The sequence below is a fragment of the Aspergillus terreus genome, genomic scaffold, assembly GCF_000149615.1.
Source record: "Aspergillus terreus NIH2624 scaffold_11 genomic scaffold, whole genome shotgun sequence".
Taxonomy (NCBI): domain Eukaryota; kingdom Fungi; phylum Ascomycota; class Eurotiomycetes; order Eurotiales; family Aspergillaceae; genus Aspergillus; species Aspergillus terreus.
Genome location: NT_165934.1, coordinates 420,777 through 437,935, shown reverse-complemented (window position 1 = coordinate 437,935; position 17,159 = coordinate 420,777). Strand labels below are relative to the sequence as shown.

Genomic DNA, 17,159 nt, shown 5'->3' with positions numbered 1-17,159 from the left:
GCATATAGAATCCCGATCAATATTCTACACTCAAGAGCACGGTCTATCTTTTTTTTGTTAGTTAGTTATAACTAACTCTCGTCAGATCGATATTATTCATCAATTAATAAGCTCGGCGCTCATTGTAACCGCCGAGGCCGACTGACTTCATAGTGACAAATCATCGAGTGTGCTATCCGCCCATAGTATGGCACCTACCAGCAACACCGTGAACGGCGCATGCGTTAAATAGCGCCCTGGCCACGATGTGAATTCCCATGAGAAGTAACTGATCACAGCTGATACACATTCATCGGGTCTGCAATCCTCCATGACAGTCGCAATTCTCGTTACAGGCGCCACGGGCAAACAAGGCGGCGCGGTGGTCAACGCCTTGATCGCTCAAGATGGTGACGTCGAGATTTTAGCCGTGACTCGGAATACGGACTCGGCTTCCGCGCAGAAACTGGCCAAAAAGTCTCCCAAGATCAAGCTCGTCCAGGGCGACTTGGACGATCCGGCGACAGTTTTTGCGAATGCGAAGAAGGCCACTTCGCTGCCCGTCTGGGGCGTATACAGCGTCCAGGTATGTTGGGTACTCGATCCTCTTACGTGGGAAGATACTTATCGGGGGATAGACCGTGACACCCAAGGGCGGTGCCGAACTTGAAGAACACCAAGGAAAGGCCCTCATCGACGAATCCATCAAGCACCATGTGCAATACTTCGTCTACTCCTCCGTGGATCGCGGCGGCGATGCCTCGACCGACAATCCCACCAACATCCCGCATTTTGTCAGCAAGCACCGCATCGAGCAGCATTTGTTCGAGAAAACCAAGGATGGGGAGATGGAATGGACCGTCTTGCGGCCCGTGTTCTTCCTGGACAACATTGCGCCCAACTTCCTCGGCAAGGTGGCCTGTACGGCGTGGGATGCAATGTTGCAAGGAAAGCCACTGCAGGTCGTTGCCGTCAGTGATATCGGACACTTTGCGGCTCTCGCGTTTCTTCAAGAGGGCCGGTTCCGCAACCAGTGTCTCTCCCTGGCGGGTGACGAACTCACCTTTGAGACTTTTGCGAAGAAGCTCAAGTCGAAGACGGGGAAGAACCCGCCCACCACGTATCGGTTTATTATGTATATCATCTTGTGGATGTCGAAGGAGTTCTCGACCATGTTCCGGTGGTTCTATGACCACGGCTATCGGGCTGACATTGCAAAGTTGAAGAAGATCCATCCGGGGCTGAAGGATTTCGACAAGTGGCTGGAGGAGGACTCGGTCTATAAGAAGAAGTAAAAGTTGTGTTGCGTGTGGATATTTGGGGTGGTGGTAATTCTGTACTTAATGTTAATATCAAATTGCGGTGATTTTCCCTCACACCAAGTATACTGCATCAGACAAACCGTTCAACTTGCACCTCATCTTGGCATCAAACCTAGGCAAAACAACCAGCCGAGGCACCTAGCAGAAAATCAGCTAGAGCGGCAGTGAGATGTCCGCTTCAACCCCGGATGTCTGGGCATTTTCTTGGTTTCGATCCTATGTGGGGGGCGGGATGATACATGCCACTGTTACCCCGGAGAGCTGTGATGACCGTCGCTGAGTATATGCCATTGTGTTTAGATAGACCTGCAATTGCTCCGATATCCTTCTGTCGTAGCAGTAGATGTTACACTACCAGACTTTGCGGGTTGTACAATCCATGCCAACGCAGAAGTCTCGCTACTGATCATCTCCGTCACGCTTGGCAGACTGCAATTTTGTGGGACGCCACGATTCCCCCGCTCTAGTACAGGAGCCTTAAATGCCTTGATGAATGCCGGTGTTGAAGGTGAGACGCCACGATGAGGTGCCCCTCATCCCGCTCGGGGAGGACAAACACCTATATAAATCCGTCCTCAGAAGGGGAGTTTACGGGATGTGCCAGCCTTCTGGAACGTATTGTCTGTTATACAAAATGGCCGAAGGAAAACCTATGGACCCCGAAGCTCCCATGGCGAAGCAGATCTCCGCCGTGGAAGACCAGCCCACGGAAGAAGAACGCCGTCTGGACAAGGAGACGCTCAGGCGACTCGATCTCTTGCTGATGCCCATGACTCTGATACTTTACCTGCTGGCTTGGTTGGATCGTGCTAATGTCGGAAACGCACGAGTGGTATGTCCTTTATGCGTTTCTTCGATGCATTAAGTACTGAAGCTCTCACAGGCAGGCCTCGATAAAGACCTTAATCTGTCCGATTATCAGTACAAGTGTGGTTGGTACCAGTCCATTCCTCTGTCTATACTACGATACTAACATTCAAAGCCATCACTGTGACATATGTACCCTACATCCTCGCTGAGCTTCCATCCAACCTCATCCTCAAGAAAATCGGCCCTCGCATCCTCCTTCCCACCCTCTGCACCGCATGGGGTCTCGTCACCGTCCTGCAATGTCAAGCGAAGAACTTCGGTGGCTTCGTCGCCTGTCGTTTCTTCCTCGGCCTGTTCGAGGGTGGCCTCTTCCCGGGCATCGTGCTCTACCTCTCCGGCTTCTACAGACGCCACGAACTCCAAGTCCGCATCGCCCTCTTCTTCTCCGCCGCCTCACTGAGCGGCGCATTCTCTGGCCTCCTCGCCGCCGCCATCCAACAAATGGACGGCCTGCGCAACCTCCGCGGCTGGCAATGGATCTTCATCCTGGAAGGCCTCTTCACCGTGTGCTTCGGTCTCTTCTCCTTCTTCATGCTGCCCAACAGCCCCGCTAACGCCATCACCCTCCGCCCGCTGCATATCGACCGCTGCATCGCCCGCCTCCAGCACGACGCCAACCACTTCGAGTCCGAAAAGGTCACCTTCAAGAAGGTCGTTTCGGTCCTGGCCGATCTGCACGTGTGGGTCGCCTGCGCCGTGCTCTTCTGCAGCGGCGTGTGTCTGTTCGGGCTCGCGTACTTCTCGCCGTCCATCGTCCAGGCCCTCGGCTACAGCAACACCAAGACCCAGCTCATGACCGTCCCGCCCTACGTCTGCGGCTTCGTCGTCACCATGATCGTCGCCTACATCGCCGACCGCTACCAGCAGCGCGGGCTGTGTGCCCTGGCGACCAGTGCGATTGGGCTGGTTGGTGCGGCGCTTATGCTTGTCGGTCGGGGGTTTGGGATCCGCTACGCGGCGCTGTGTCTCCTTGTCACGGGTATCTATGCGTGCGCGCCGTGCCTGATCAGCTGGGTTCCGAATAATAGTGCTGGGTATAACCGCCGCGCGACGGCTGTCGCGATGGGCTTCATTTCGACGAGCAGCGGTGGCGTGCTGAGTACTTGGATCTATCCTAAGAGCTCCGCGCCGTACTATAGCCTTGGTGCCCGGTTCAATCTTTCACTGGTGGCGATTGGCATGGTGCTTACCGTGGTGCAGATCCTGCTCCTGCGAATCCTGAATAAGAAGAAGGAGACGCATCGGGCACGCATTCTGGAGGGCTTGGAGCATCTCACGTATGAGGAGCAGTTTGAGCAGCTGGGTGATCGCCACCCTAACTACCGGTATACTTACTAGATGAATGGAGGGGTTGACTACTTTGATAGACATAGATGCAGCTAATTTGGAACATAACATGACTCGTGTCTTTTCTGCGACTTTTTCCTCTAGTATTGTGCTTGTTCTTGTTGGGATTGGAGAGTATACCCCACAGGGTATCTCCGGTGCAGCGGAGACGATGGCTTGCTCCTGTAGGGATCTAGACCGGATCTCTGCCTCGCTAGAGGATGCACACTATGCGCTCCTACAAGCCAAGAAACTCGGCGTCGTTCTCCCTATTCCTGGGGGAGACGGGTTTCTGAGTCGGCATCTGTGGGAACTGGCGTGCCTTTCGGCATTGAGAAATGCGCTTGATACCGCCGCAGGGCTCTTTGAGTGCGCAGTATTGAGGTCATCTCTTCGCTAGCTGTAGTAAAACAACGCCTTTCACTCCACACGTGCCATTGAGAGTGTTCTTTTAGGTCCAAAGCAAGGAATAAGGTTGTATAACAGAAGTGACAACGCCGAACAAACTAAAGGGAGAGAAAGTAGCATTATTTCGCGAGGTTATGACGCTCCACGCGAAACATAGTCATGGTCTGGACTTCAATCAGGATCATCGTAGATCGTCAGGCCTGTAGTGCACTCGCGTAAAATATAGAAACCGCGGAATGTATATAGTTGTCAATCTTCGACGGCTGGGTCATGGCAAGCTATCATTCGGTACAAACTAGCATGAACGCCTATCCGCCCAGTGATATGGACATGCAATCTCTACGTTTTGTCCCGAAGTATGGCCGAGTAGATCCATTGGACATGTTTCTATTTTAATTACATTGAGTCCATGGATAGGTAGGTATTATCACGTGACACTAAATATCTGCCTGGATCGCCCAAGGCGGATAAAAGGGAACGAATACGACGATCTACTAGACACCACTCAATTTGCAGCAACAACCACCCATGGAGGACATCGCTGTACGAAGCAAGATTCGTTCTCGGCGAGCGCATCATAAGTCTCGGTTAGGATGTAAAAACTGCAAAAGGAGGCGCGTAAAAGTGAGTGTTTCCCACATTCTGTCCTACATTTGCAAAGCAGACTCAGCAGGAAACACCAATATGACAAATATTCTACGCTCTTTGCTCTGTTTTGCATTTATCCGTCGGAATAAACCATACGAAGACACTGGGAAATATGCTTATATCCCACAGTGCGACGAGAAAAAGCCATCATGCACGAATTGCCAGCAACACTCGATCGAGTGTGATTTCGCAGATTCAGCGTCTGCATCACCGTCTTCTTCAGCGAGTCTATCCAGCAGACGATATCGGTTCAAACAGTCCACATATAAACCAGCTTTATCTCCTAAGGACACCGGGCAACGGACTACGACGGTATCAAGTGGTGTCCAGTGCGACCTACCGGTTGACTACGGCAGCAGCAGCATCTCAATGGCAGACCTCCAGCTCTACCATCATTATCTCACATCAACCTACAAGACCTTAGTCTACGAGCCTGAAGACGTGCATAATGTGTACCAGAAACACATTCCACAGTGGGGCTTCACATTCCCTTCCGTTCTGCACCTCATGCTCGCGATATCCGCGCTGCACCTTGGCTCCGAGCAACCCGAGCATCGTGAACACCACTTCAGGCAAGCGGACGAGCACTTTACCTTCGGCGTGCGATCCATCACATCAATCCTGACCCAGCTCAATTCTGAAAACTGCCAGATGATCTATGTCTCGGCGGTGCTCATCTGCCTCGTGTATTTCGGCCACGGGCCGCCTCCCGGCGAGTATCTTGTCTTTAGTGAAACAGGAAAGGCGGAGTGGTTGGTTCTCATGCGCGGCGTGCGGTCTATCCTGGAGTCCCGGCGTCAGGAGATCTTCACGGGGATCCTGGAGCCGGTACCAGGTCCCAGAGTGGACGAGATCGATCCGCTGTTACTGGATGAGCTTGAGATGCACAAACGGCACATTCTGGATGTCAAGCAATTCATCAAGCTCAATGTGGTCGATGAAAGCACTCGGGACATGTGTGTTGCCGCGTGTACGAATTTGCTGTCGACCTTTGAGGAAGTGTACAAAACGCGCACGTTGGGACGGGATGGTATATGTCTGATGGCTCCTGTTATCGGATGGATTTATCGACTGCCAGAGTCGTTTGTGAGTCTCCTGGAAGGCAAGAATGCTTTTGCGTTGGTTGTACTGGCGCAATGGAGTATTTTGCTGCGGTATATGCAAAGTTCGTGGCTTATGGTGGGATGGGATAGACATGTGGTTTCTGGGATTCACATGTCTTTGAGAGGAGAGTTCCATCCGTGGGTTGAATGGCCATGGAGTGTGATTTATGCTTAGCTGTTCAAATCCAGTACTGTACTATATCGTAATCATGTACATAAAATTTAAATGATTGACACATCTACAATATACAGAACCCCAACACCTACACTCTTTGATACCCCGTCAAAGGAACATCCGCCGAACACCTCTCCTCCATAGGCCCACCCAGCATAGATGCACTCGCCTTGTTGGCTCTCCTTGCATCCCTAACCAACTTCCCTGGATGCCATAATCCCAGCACACCCATACAAACCGCCATCAATCCCGCATCAAACACATAAATATACACCTCCTGCGTATTCAAAACCGACCCCTTAGGCGCCGCAAACTCCACTGTCCGCACAAGATTACGCACCATCATCGCCAGGCAAGACACATACAACGCCCACATATACCGCCTCCACCCCAGCTGCGGATTCCGCGCCGCCGTCGGGGTAGGCTCACTCACCAGCCGGCGGTGAAACACCCCGGCCACCCAAATAAAGACACAAAACACGACCAGCGAGAAGACCAGTCCGGCCAGGACGGCTTTCCGGCCGATATCCATGACGTGCTCGTCGCCCGTGACCTGCACACCTGCGCCGGCAATCTGCGTCAGGAAGCACAGGACGTCGTTGATCACGAAGATGGTCGTGAGCCGCTTTGTGCGGATGACGGAGAGGTGCTCGGCGTCGAAGGCGCGGATGATCCGGCCGAGCACCATGTAGATTGTTGCGGCGACGAAGGGTGGCGCGCAGAGGATGAGGATTTGTTGGAGGGCCCAGGAGCCGATGCGTGTCCGGTCTGTGTGGGACCAGGCGCGGCCGTAGTAGCCGAATGCTTCGCCTAGTTCTGTTAGAGATCGGGTTTATGTGATGGGGAGGGGGTGTCAACGGACAGATTCCTCCGATTATGAGAGGTATGAAGTAGGCCGCGCGGAAGGGAAACATGAGGAATATGTGGATGGCGGTTATGAGGCCGAATATCACGACGAATGCGTAGCCTGCTGGAGCTGAGGGAGCGTAGGGGTAGAAGTCGACCCAAGGGTCGGTGCCATTGGTGCCTGGATGGAAGGTGAAGTCCATGATTGTAGGAATATGGTTGCTAGAATGTATGAAAGTGAGATTTTGATGACATGAAAGCCTTGATTGAGCTGGCAGCTCGATTTATATCTTGTTCTAGAGCCATTCCTGCACTTTGGCGATATTACTCTTTTAGGAAATTCTCAAACGAATACGATGGATCAGCGGACAAGCTTTGCGTCCACGTCGGGAATATCACAAGTGGAGTAGAGGTAAACATCATCTAATTTTAGCATACATCTTCACTATTCCTGGGATTTTACTATGGAAATACAGCAGATCGCCTATGTCTGTTCATCAACCTGTGGTAGATATGATTGTATCAACGGCGCTTGTCTCAGATTTGCCGCTCATGTACAATATTCCCGAGCTGATCGCTTGGTAGTAACTCTTTCATTGTCATTCTAAGTATCTGCCTATATTTGAATGTTTCAGCTACTGAATGCAATATAATCCCCAGCCCATAACACGTGCGAGCTGCATTTATCCAATAGCATGCATGAACAAAGATACAGTACGTCTACGATAGCACAACAACTTCCGGGTATTGCATATATTCGTCTAGTGCGCAAAAGCTCTATTCATTACTCTGATAACACGTCGTTGATCATAATTCATGCGGACTTGCCAAAGACCTTGAAGCGGCCGTCCAGAGGAGCAAACTCCTTCGGACCGGGCTCGCCGGCGGGGGTACCGAAGACAAGCTGGGCATCCAGCTTCCAAGAAGAAGGCAGGTTCCACTGCTTCTGGACCTGCTCGTCGATCAGAGGGCTGTAGTGCTGGAGGTTGGCACCGAGACCCTCGGACTGGAGGGCAGTCCAGACTGCGCGTCGTTAGAGCTGGAATTACTACTCAAATGCGGCAGAGGAAACATACCAAGGTACTGAGACATGGCGTTGGACTCGAGCGCAAAAGGATCGAACTTGTCGGCGTAGATGGCGAACTTCTCCTTGATAGGAGCCAGAGACTCGTAGTCGACGAAGAAGAGGACCTTAAGTCTGTCAGTGTGGTTATTCTTACAGCACAACGCATGGCAAAACTTACAGTTCCGTAGGCACCACGGAAAGCCTCGAGCTTGGGCTTGGTGTGGTTCTCGAACATCTCCTTGGGGACGGTGCCGGCGGCAACCAGACCCTCCATGATGCTGATAGCAATGTCCCACACCTTCTGGTGCTCCTCCTTCAGGAGAAGGACGACACGCGAGGTCTGGGTGTTGAAGGAGCTAGGGACGTGCAGGACCGCATCCTGGACGATCTTCTCAATGGCGGCGTCGGAGATGGGGCTCTCCGCCTTGAGGGCGTAGTGAGTGCGACGAGCCTTCACCAGATCCAGCAGAGTGGAGGTGGCAGGGTTCTTGAATTCGACCTGGACGGAGCCCATTTTGAGCGATGTTGGTGATATTGGTGATTTTGTTGGAGAGTAGAAGGAGATGATGCTGCAGGCGAGTTGATAATGGTTCGATTGAGCCTGGGGGGCTCGGTTTATATAAATGCGACTCCATAGTGAGCCCACTATAGTCCCGCCTTATTCTTCGGATGCTCCGCCATCGACGGCCAATAGTAAGCGGAAGACGGAGATTTCTAGCGCCGAGGCCGGTTTGTCAACGATTAATAATGCGGGTCTAATGCGGAAAGGATGATAAATCACTCGGAACAATGCCGCCAGGGAGGAAATTTCACTAGAATATTCTACGGAGACGGAGTACTCGATGGGGCATTCGGAGGACCAGAACATGTCCACAAATAGTAGTTATTAGGGCTGGTTAACCCTTGTACTGTAGTTTCTATGAAGATACTCCATTTCTCTAAATATAATAGTTGCTTAGTAGCTGTGCTAATTCCTACGGCCCGGCAGGCCAATGCCACTCCGTTAGTATGTGAAGCTTGGCACCGCTGATTAGGTTTGATAAGCTTAGCGGGCACTTCAGACGCGCCAACGCGTATATACTTTGTTTACCACATCACGCTCCCATCCTATCTATACCATCATGACCGCAGGTCCCAATTCCAGCGCAGGACGCATCTCCAAGAAAGCCACTCATTCTCGTCCATTCAATGAGTCCAATATCGCTGCGCTCGAACGAGAGTTGGATGCCCCGAATGGCCAGCTGCAACACCAACGAGAGACCCATCCACGCTTAGCTCATGCAGCTCACCCCAAGACACTTAATGATGAGCAAGAAAAGGACCTAATCAAATGGATACGACGGGTAAAGGAGATATCCACCCATCCCACCGCGACTCAAATCACGACAAGTGCGGACCAAATTCTCAATCGCGACGGAAACAACACTACCATTAGCAAGGCTTGGGTTGATCGATTCATCAAACGCCTACCGGACGACCTGAAGCCGTCCAAAGAACGTCTACGTAAAAAGACGCGTCTTGATCCATCAGATCGGGACAAGTTGCAGCATTGGTTCGACCGTTTGAAGTCTCTTATCGACGGCGTGTCGCCCGCGAATATCTACAACTTTGACGAAACCATCTTCCGAATTGGGGAGGGAACGGGCCCTCGATGGTACGTCACCGCGAGGGACAGTGATTCGCCGCCTCCCTTCTTCGATAGAACATGGACAGAATGGATCACCACGATCGAATGCGTCGCTGCCGATGGGTGGGCAGCGGATCCGTATATTGTCTTCCAGGGTGACTATTATCTCGAAGATTGGTTTGAGGTGGAAGGGATCCCTGATCAATATACTTTCAATACGAATCCAAGCGGTCGGATCACAGAAAAAGCTGCTTCAAAATGGATCCAAATTTTCCATCGCCAGACCAAAGACCGCGTCCAAGACAACCAGCCACGGATCCTGCTCTTTCGAGGTCTACCTCAATACTTGGGTTTCAACTTCTTGCAATTCTGCGAGCAACACCAGATCATTCCCGTTTGCTTTCCACCACATATCGGACATCTTATGCAGCCGTTCGACGACAAGGCTTTTCGAAGTTACAAGCAGTATTGGAAGAAGAAATATTACCTCTGTCCACCTGATGATGCCGACGACGAGAAAACGGATTTTATGCAGAAATTCTTCCCTGTTCGTGAGGAAGCATTGAAGCCTCAGGTCATTATGGACGCGTTTGCGGACAAGGGCATATTTCCGTTTGACCCATCCAAGATAGAGTCGCTTTAACAAGATGCCTCGCATGGTTCTAGTAAACCATTTAAGTATGATCGGCAAGGCATTATGACTGTAAATTATCTCTATATTACAAATACGAGGTTCATCCAAAATCCAGTTCTATCTCGTTCACATGAGGGTGTGGATAAGCTTATTCAAAGCTGGAAGACATGCACATATCAGCCCCAGTCCGCCCTCAGCGTTACTAGAACAAACACAACAGTTAGTCCTTTGGGAGACGTAATATTGCGGGAAGAACCCCATACTCTGTAAGTAAAATCCTCAGAATGAGTGACATATCCTGAGGGTTGTCGAATCCCAGGCAGAGGAGAACCAGCCGGTATAAACTAAAGGCGACAGCGATGCACCCTGCACCAAGGATACATACAACGCCAACCTTCCTTGAAGTTGCTATCGGCAGCGACCAGATGAAGCCGATCGGAAAAATAAGGATAGCAAGATCAGTTAACACACTGATGATTGAATCGGCGACGATCACGGCGGACTTATTCAAACAAGTAGCTTTGTTGTCTTCGCTCTCCCAGTAGGCGCGGATGGGGTTGCAGATGAAGATTTTGGCAAAGAAAATAGCAATATAGTAGAATATAATGAGTATTATGAAGACGTGGATATATGTGAAATGATTGTTGTGGGGTTGGAAGACGCGGATCAGCATAAATAGTAGGGCAAGTTTGACAAAGAGAATCATAGGGACATAGAAGAAGGCAGCGACATAGAATACCTTGCCAATGGTGAGAACTGATCAATAGCAAGCCTTTGGAAGAGACATTCTCACTTTATGCTTCGATTGCAATTGCTCTGTTGTCATTTCATGCTTTGTTGTAATTGCGCCATTGATATATGTGACTGTTGTATAGCATGTGTTAGTCTACCGCGTGGAGTGTTGATGCAGTGTACCTTACATATCAGAGTGCAAGTACAGTGTCCCATGTAGAGTCCCTTCAACTGGTGTTAACGCTTGCTTAGCCGCAGTTCTGGCCTATGTAACGTACCCAGGCGATGAAGCACAGTACTGAGAGGATCTCTTAGCATGTTTCCAGAGTACAGGGCGGTGTACCCACCATCTTCAACTCCGAAGAATAGTCGTAACCTTTGCTTGATAACGTACCGGGAAGAGACAAAGATGGTGATGACAATAACGCAAAGAATTTGAGTCGCAAGACTGATAGAGGTGATGTTCATTTTGGAAGTATATGGGGTATGGTGGGCCATTGTCGGCTACATCATTCGAAGCCAAGTGGACCTAGGGGCAATATAGATGACAGTGATCCCAAATGTCCATAGATGGACAATCAGGTTGACCTGAATACGAACTACTGGGGCACTCCGCATCATTGCTTGAACTTCGTCGGCAACCGCCGGGGTAGATTTATGGTGTTGGGAAAAGCAAAGGTCAGTATATTGCAAAGGTCATCGACAGCTATAGAGTTTCTCAAGGGTTCTGCTAAGAATAACGAGAACCTGTGCACTCTGATCTTCGCCGGTTCCTGCACAAGATCAACACGGACGAGGTCCAAGCCCCAATCATATTACTTTCCCTTCTCGCAGCACGCCGAACCCCGAGCCTCATGGACAGACAAGTCCATTCGTTGTACCTCTCTTTGAGCATGAATCGGACTTGATGATTATATTGGACGCAGATATTGCTACGTGGTGGGAATATGCTCGGCGGGCAGGTGAGTGAAGTTTTCATTGTGCTGATGGCGGCGAAGCTGTATGAAAGCCGAGGAACCGAATCAAAGGAATCATGCCAACTCCACCACCGAGTAGTTCCCTATGGGTCCGGCCTCCTTAGCCTTCAGCTTGGCTCCGAATTAGCTAATTACTTCTCAATTACGAGCCTTTCAAGATATTCATAGGCTACAGTATCTGGCATCATACTTTATGTTAGTAACATTCATTGGTGTAGGACCACAAGCTAACCAATCCTATACGTATCAGATACGCATTACGTCGACCTTTACTGCGTTGACTGTCAGTCATCTGAATCCTCCTTCGATTCCTGAGTGATTGTCATCCAGGACAGTTATAACCCTTAACACAGAGAGTTCTAACTGCGTTTAATAGTAATGATATATTGAATTGAGTTGTGGAATAAGCAGTCCTAAGGTGTCCTTGTGAGAAACATCGTAGTTCTGTAGAATTAACATTGGGTGGTGCTTTCACTGTTGAGATATATAATAAATACGGCCCACCTTATGCTATGCCTAAGCGCCCTTTCTGGCCACTTTCCAGATAAAGATACCGTACACTATACGTGATATCTCCAGCACTTACCATTACTGTTAATGATTTCTGTTGCAACGAACCTCAAACTAAGAACTGCCGAGTACATGCAGCGTAAGCGCCTTATACTTTTGAACACCCTCCAGCAGCTCGGACACTTCGATCTGTTCATTTTCGCCGTGCGCGACGAGAATTGACCCAGGTCCGTACAGGTACTTCTTATGATTGCCCTTGAACCGAGGGACATCTGTTCCGTACGAGACCGGTGCAGTTTCGAACCCTACAGATATGAGCATATAAACCGCCCAGCGAGGAAAACATACCTTCAACATCATGATCGAGCAAAGTCTCTGGATATTCAAACTTGAACTCTAACCGAACATTTGGATGCTTCGCTGCTGTATTCGCCACGATCTTCTTAATCCCTGGCATATCCGTAGCAATGCGCACGGCGCAAAGCGCCTTGCTAGCTCCCGGCACGATGTTGTAACTCACACCACCCTCGAGCTTACCAATGTTAAACGTCGACGGACCGAGAAGGGGCGAATCGGGGAATTTCGTGTTGAGAAAATCATTGAGCGCCTCCACCAGCGCAATATTCGCATTGACCCCATGCTGGGGATACCCGGAATGGCTGGCCACCGCTCATCAGTCAACCTGCGCAACGGGAATGCATACGATGATCCACGATCCACATACCAGGCCTTTCCCTCTCCAATCAGTTCAAACACCAAGTGCCCCTTGTGTCCGACGACCAGCTTCCCCTCCGTCGGTTCCCCAAACACCACCCCCTCAAAGCTGAGGTCATGATTGTTGGCCGCCAGCATGCCGGGACCGCCCTTTTCCTCTCCCACGACGAACAGCAGCGCCACATCGCCTTCCTTGACGCGCCCTTCGGCCCGCAGCTCCTCCAGCGCACAGATCTGCGCCGCCATCGGGCCCTTATCGTCGCAGGCGCCACGCCCGTAGATCGTCGACCCGTCCACGCGCAGCGGGATGTGCGGTGGAACGGTGTCCATGTGCGAGGTTAGACAGGCGCGGGTTTTGCGCGTAGAGCCCAGATAGGCGTAGACATTTTCGCGCGAGGAACCTTCGGCTATGGGGATGCGTTCGACGGTGTAGCCTAGGCTTGTGAGGTGCGTGTCGAGGAAGAGGGCGATTTCTTGTTCGTGTTCGCTGGTGCTTTGGACCTGAATGAGGTCGTGGAGGAGAGACACTACCTTTTCGGGCATTATTCGTGGGATATGAGTCAACGCGCTCTATGATCGTGCAAGTCGTATAAGAATGAAGGGGTTTACGGGCGTGACGAAGTGGCTGATATCAAGATCAGATCGGTGCGGGGCATGGTTACATACCCCACATCGCATCACCGGTGACGTGCACTGCTGTCTGGCACCGTTTGGAGTGTATAGATGTGCATGATGAGCCTCATAGAAGGTATTGTCTTCAAGAATGGAGTTTACTATACAGGAAGGGTTGCATTGGGTCGTCTAGAGCAACCGATGCAAGCTAACGCCCGTGCCTGAATGGCGCATTGTGATTCACTCGTGATCGACCCCGCTTATGCGCCGATATAAGATAAGAAGAAGACACGTTCTCCTCCATCGCCGCTCTCAAAATTACAAGAACAATGGCTTCTCTAACACTGTCGAACAATCTCAAGTCTCCATCGAACAATGGGGCTAGACTCTTTGAGTCTCTCGCGGCTTATCTGCAGCCCTCCAACACAACACCGGCTGCAACCATCGCAGATGAGATCAACCAGTCCGCACTCAGCCAATTAAGGAGCGCTGAACCAGACATCGAGCCCTTTCTTTGGGAGATATGGAAGCTTTTTATTGCCATTGCGAGGCAGATTCCGCCCGACCATCCTTCCCAAGATCGATTGGTGGACGTCGTCCAAGCTCTAGTGGATATACCCCCAACTACGATACGCTTATGGGAGGCGAGTGAACATGTGTCCGCATGCATGGAATCGGCTAACATTAACCCAGGGGGATACACGTCTGTGGACGGATCTACCCCTGCTGGGTCCGAGCGTGCGAGAGGCGTGGACTTGTGAGTCTACCCTGATGGTACCCATACCAAGGAAACAATGAATAATAACTGATCTACAGCTCCAACATCGGTTACCAACAATCCGTCCGAGGAAGAGATGGCTGCATGGGTTAACCTGAATGCCTTTGCCGCACGTCTCTTCGCCCTCGACTCCGTATCGTGGCCCAATTTTGCTGTCTGGACCTTGCGAGCGGCCCTGGAAGAGGAAATCTCTGGCCACAAAGTCGAATGTGACGTAAAAGCGGCCGCACAATGGATTGTACGATGTGGAAGTACCATCTTCCGGCATACCGCCACAGCGATAGAAACCAAATCGTTCCGCGGTGGCTCACTATACAACGGACCCCCTTGCATTTCGATGGAGAGATGGACCTTCTGGAAGCAGCGCTTCGGCGAGATCTCGGCGTCGGAGGAATCTCTAAGGGAGACGTGTCTGATGGCGAAGAATGCGATGGAGAATATCGAAAAAGCTGGGTAGTCTGCAGTGGAGGTCCGTCCCAGGCGGAGGAACTACTTGATAGACACATTACCCACTTTCTCCGGGGCCACACTGCAGAACTGCGCGGATAGAAAGGAATAGAATCGGACATAGGTTCTTGATGTGGAAGTCGTCTTCCGGTCCCTGCGAGGCGAATATCATGCGGCCATGCGACCCAGCGCCACGGAATACCCAGTCTCTTTCGGTGTATCCGGCAGGGGCTCTGGCTTGATTTTTGGAAATAGGTACAGACCCGAATATGATGTTAGTGGAATGCAAATGTTAGTCCTACGTGGGTCTGGTCTATGTAATGTTGTAGGCTTCGCCGCTGCCATTCGCTTTTGGACAGTAGAATTTCAAGATCGCATGGAAACTATTTCCTCGCCAATCTCATAGATCGTCCGGAGGGACCGATCCGAGGGACATGCTGACGCCGGCCGAAGTTATGATCTGGAGCAGTGGGTTGAGCCAATAATGCTTGCCACCACCACCAGCACGACAGAGTTGCGGGATGATATCAAGACTCGATGGTTCGCCTTCAATGTATATGAACTAGACCGTATGCTCTTCTAATTCATGGCTAGCACGGCTCTACACCACTTGTGTTCCTGGCGAATATCTCGAGGAGAATTGCTATATTGTGTTCATGTGTGTGTCTTGGCAGATGCTTCAAGAAATACCACGCACCGAGCATGGCATTGTGAACAGGTCCTGGGTCTCGCTGTCATTTGCGCTAATCGCGTACACAACACCACTTGGAGTGTCTATCCAATGGGTGTCCACTGGAGGGCGACTTATATCGCGGTCCCTATCGCGGGATCGTGTATAGCGACGATCTTCTTTGCCTTGCGGTTATGGAGTCGCTACTTGGTGAGACGGAAGTGTGACGTCGGGGACGTTTTCTTGGGCCTTGGACTCCTATTCTGCCATGGAATATCTATATGCACCATCCTGAGTGGGTCTTTTGTCGATTTCGATCTGCCGATGGCTAACAAGAGCAGTCGGCTTCAATGGCATCGGCGGAGACATCTATTCTTTACCCCGGGAGACTCGCAAGCGAGTGACACTGGTACAGCCCTGCTGTGGTCCTACATATCGATTGTGGCATGCTAACAAGCAAAGATATTCTGGATCATTCAGAAGTTCTGGCCTTTGTCTCAGCTATGCGTGAAGGTGTCCATTATCATCCTGTTGCGTCAACTCCTCGGCATCTTTGGACGAATACGCCTGGCTACTACCATTCTTCTGGTCTTCACGGTCGCATGGAGCATCACAGCGATTGTAGCCGATACACTGCAGTGCCTACCAGTCCGGTACTTTTGGATCAAGAGCATTGACGGCTACTGCATTTCCGGACAAGCAGCGCTGTTCATCAGCGTCGGCGCACTTTCGCTCTTGGAGGATATAGTCCTGGTCGTGCTACCAGTGGCTGTCGTGTGGCGGCTAAAACTGGCTCGTCCACAGAAGATCCAGATAACGCTGCTGTTCTCGGCGGGTGTCATGTAAGGCCTTCCAGCGCTTTCAATCAACCTATCCTAATTGCAAACAGAACATGTGTCTTCAGTCTCCTGCGCCTGGTCGAGTTTCCCAACTACAAGACCGGGAACCTGACACGTACGTTGGTGCATTCGTCTACTCACTACAGTGCAGTAATTGACCACGCCCAGAGAGCGGAACCCTCGAAACCATCTACACACTCGTTGAACTTTTCCTCGCTATCATGTGTGCCTCCGTTGTTCTCATGCGGCCCGCCGTGCAACTCTGTCTCCGGGGATGCGGATGTTTCCCCCGCCGCGGACCACAGGAGAAGCCATCATCTCCCTCGTCAGACTTTGCTCACCTGTTTCCAGAGTTTGTATATGGGACAAACTTCAATACCCGTTCCCAGGATGCGTATTCGGAAGTCCGGGCACGGGCCTATCGCACGCCTACGTTGGAAATGAGCCAGAACCTAAGTGACCTCGCGGTGCATGGGATTGTCGTAGAGACGTCGATAGACCGGGATGTTCGGGATCGAGAAGCCATTCTGGCTACCATTGGAGACATGGGCTCAATTGGACGGTCCACGTTTGGGGGGTCAGTTCGAACTGGATCGGTTGGGTCGTTGCACAAGTGATTGTTCTGCGAAAGCGAAGCGGGTCCGACAATGAGTGTCTACCTTACAGCGCTGGTCGTTGTTTTGGTGGTCATAGTATATAGATTCATTTCTGTCCATAGTGTCCAACCATCTAGAGTAAACGCATTAGATCAAGACATTCATCATATTACTTTGGTATAATTTTCCTGTTTCCAAAATGACTTGTTCAGGTTTCAGAACAAATCATAAGAACTGCTATAGACTGTCGCTTCCGGTAAAGACGACATGCATTGATTCT

At 51.0% G+C, this 17,159-nt stretch overlaps 10 protein-coding genes across 10 annotated transcripts; 6 read left to right on the top strand and 4 right to left on the bottom strand.

Annotated features, from left to right (window-relative positions):
* Positions 1-310: 310 nt before the first annotated feature.
* ATEG_07576 (NmrA-like family protein) lies at positions 311-1,274 on the top strand (the record flags this gene model as incomplete). The annotated part of the gene is made up of 2 exons (XM_001216197.1): positions 311-565; positions 618-1,274. 2 exons carry the CDS (start codon positions 311-313, stop codon positions 1,272-1,274), a joined length of 912 nt encoding a protein of 303 aa, XP_001216197.1.
* Positions 1,275-1,935: 661 nt separating this feature from the next.
* Positions 1,936-3,509, top strand: ATEG_07575 (putative MFS transporter; the record flags this gene model as incomplete). Its single annotated transcript, XM_001216196.1, has 3 exons — positions 1,936-2,133; positions 2,185-2,233; positions 2,284-3,509. 3 exons carry the CDS (start codon positions 1,936-1,938, stop codon positions 3,507-3,509), a joined length of 1,473 nt encoding a protein of 490 aa, XP_001216196.1.
* Positions 3,510-4,589: 1,080 nt separating this feature from the next.
* Positions 4,590-5,831, top strand: ATEG_07574 (Zn(II)2Cys6 transcription factor; the record flags this gene model as incomplete). The annotated part of the gene is made up of 1 exon (XM_001216195.1): positions 4,590-5,831. The coding sequence occupies one exon, from the start codon at positions 4,590-4,592 to the stop codon at positions 5,829-5,831; it is 1,242 nt and encodes a 413-aa protein (XP_001216195.1).
* Positions 5,832-5,919: 88 nt separating this feature from the next.
* On the bottom strand, positions 5,920-6,880 carry ATEG_07573 (RTA1 domain-containing protein; the record flags this gene model as incomplete). The annotated part of the gene is made up of 2 exons (XM_001216194.1): positions 5,920-6,641; positions 6,694-6,880. The coding sequence occupies 2 exons, from the start codon at positions 6,878-6,880 to the stop codon at positions 5,920-5,922; spliced, it is 909 nt and encodes a 302-aa protein (XP_001216194.1).
* Positions 6,881-7,491: 611 nt separating this feature from the next.
* ATEG_07572 (uncharacterized protein) lies at positions 7,492-8,257 on the bottom strand (the record flags this gene model as incomplete). The annotated part of the gene is made up of 3 exons (XM_001216193.1): positions 7,492-7,700; positions 7,754-7,868; positions 7,922-8,257. The coding sequence occupies 3 exons, from the start codon at positions 8,255-8,257 to the stop codon at positions 7,492-7,494; spliced, it is 660 nt and encodes a 219-aa protein (XP_001216193.1).
* A 607-nt stretch (positions 8,258-8,864) lies between these two features.
* Positions 8,865-10,013, top strand: ATEG_07571 (transposase; the record flags this gene model as incomplete). Its single annotated transcript, XM_001216192.1, has 1 exon — positions 8,865-10,013. The coding sequence occupies one exon, from the start codon at positions 8,865-8,867 to the stop codon at positions 10,011-10,013; it is 1,149 nt and encodes a 382-aa protein (XP_001216192.1).
* Positions 10,014-10,130: 117 nt separating this feature from the next.
* On the bottom strand, positions 10,131-11,204 carry ATEG_07570 (uncharacterized protein; the record flags this gene model as incomplete). The annotated part of the gene is made up of 4 exons (XM_001216191.1): positions 10,131-10,206; positions 10,268-10,370; positions 10,476-10,760; positions 11,015-11,204. The coding sequence occupies 4 exons, from the start codon at positions 11,202-11,204 to the stop codon at positions 10,131-10,133; spliced, it is 654 nt and encodes a 217-aa protein (XP_001216191.1).
* A 1,133-nt stretch (positions 11,205-12,337) lies between these two features.
* On the bottom strand, positions 12,338-13,480 carry ATEG_07569 (M20 family metallopeptidase; the record flags this gene model as incomplete). Its single annotated transcript, XM_001216190.1, has 3 exons — positions 12,338-12,528; positions 12,572-12,882; positions 12,948-13,480. The coding sequence occupies 3 exons, from the start codon at positions 13,478-13,480 to the stop codon at positions 12,338-12,340; spliced, it is 1,035 nt and encodes a 344-aa protein (XP_001216190.1).
* Positions 13,481-13,878: 398 nt separating this feature from the next.
* Positions 13,879-14,784, top strand: ATEG_07568 (DUF3632 domain-containing protein; the record flags this gene model as incomplete). Its single annotated transcript, XM_001216189.1, has 3 exons — positions 13,879-14,157; positions 14,243-14,306; positions 14,366-14,784. The coding sequence occupies 3 exons, from the start codon at positions 13,879-13,881 to the stop codon at positions 14,782-14,784; spliced, it is 762 nt and encodes a 253-aa protein (XP_001216189.1).
* Positions 14,785-15,258: 474 nt separating this feature from the next.
* Positions 15,259-16,900, top strand: ATEG_07567 (uncharacterized protein; the record flags this gene model as incomplete). The annotated part of the gene is made up of 5 exons (XM_001216188.1): positions 15,259-15,343; positions 15,449-15,654; positions 15,907-16,286; positions 16,334-16,398; positions 16,452-16,900. The coding sequence occupies 5 exons, from the start codon at positions 15,259-15,261 to the stop codon at positions 16,898-16,900; spliced, it is 1,185 nt and encodes a 394-aa protein (XP_001216188.1).
* Between the last annotated feature and the right edge of the window lie 259 nt (positions 16,901-17,159).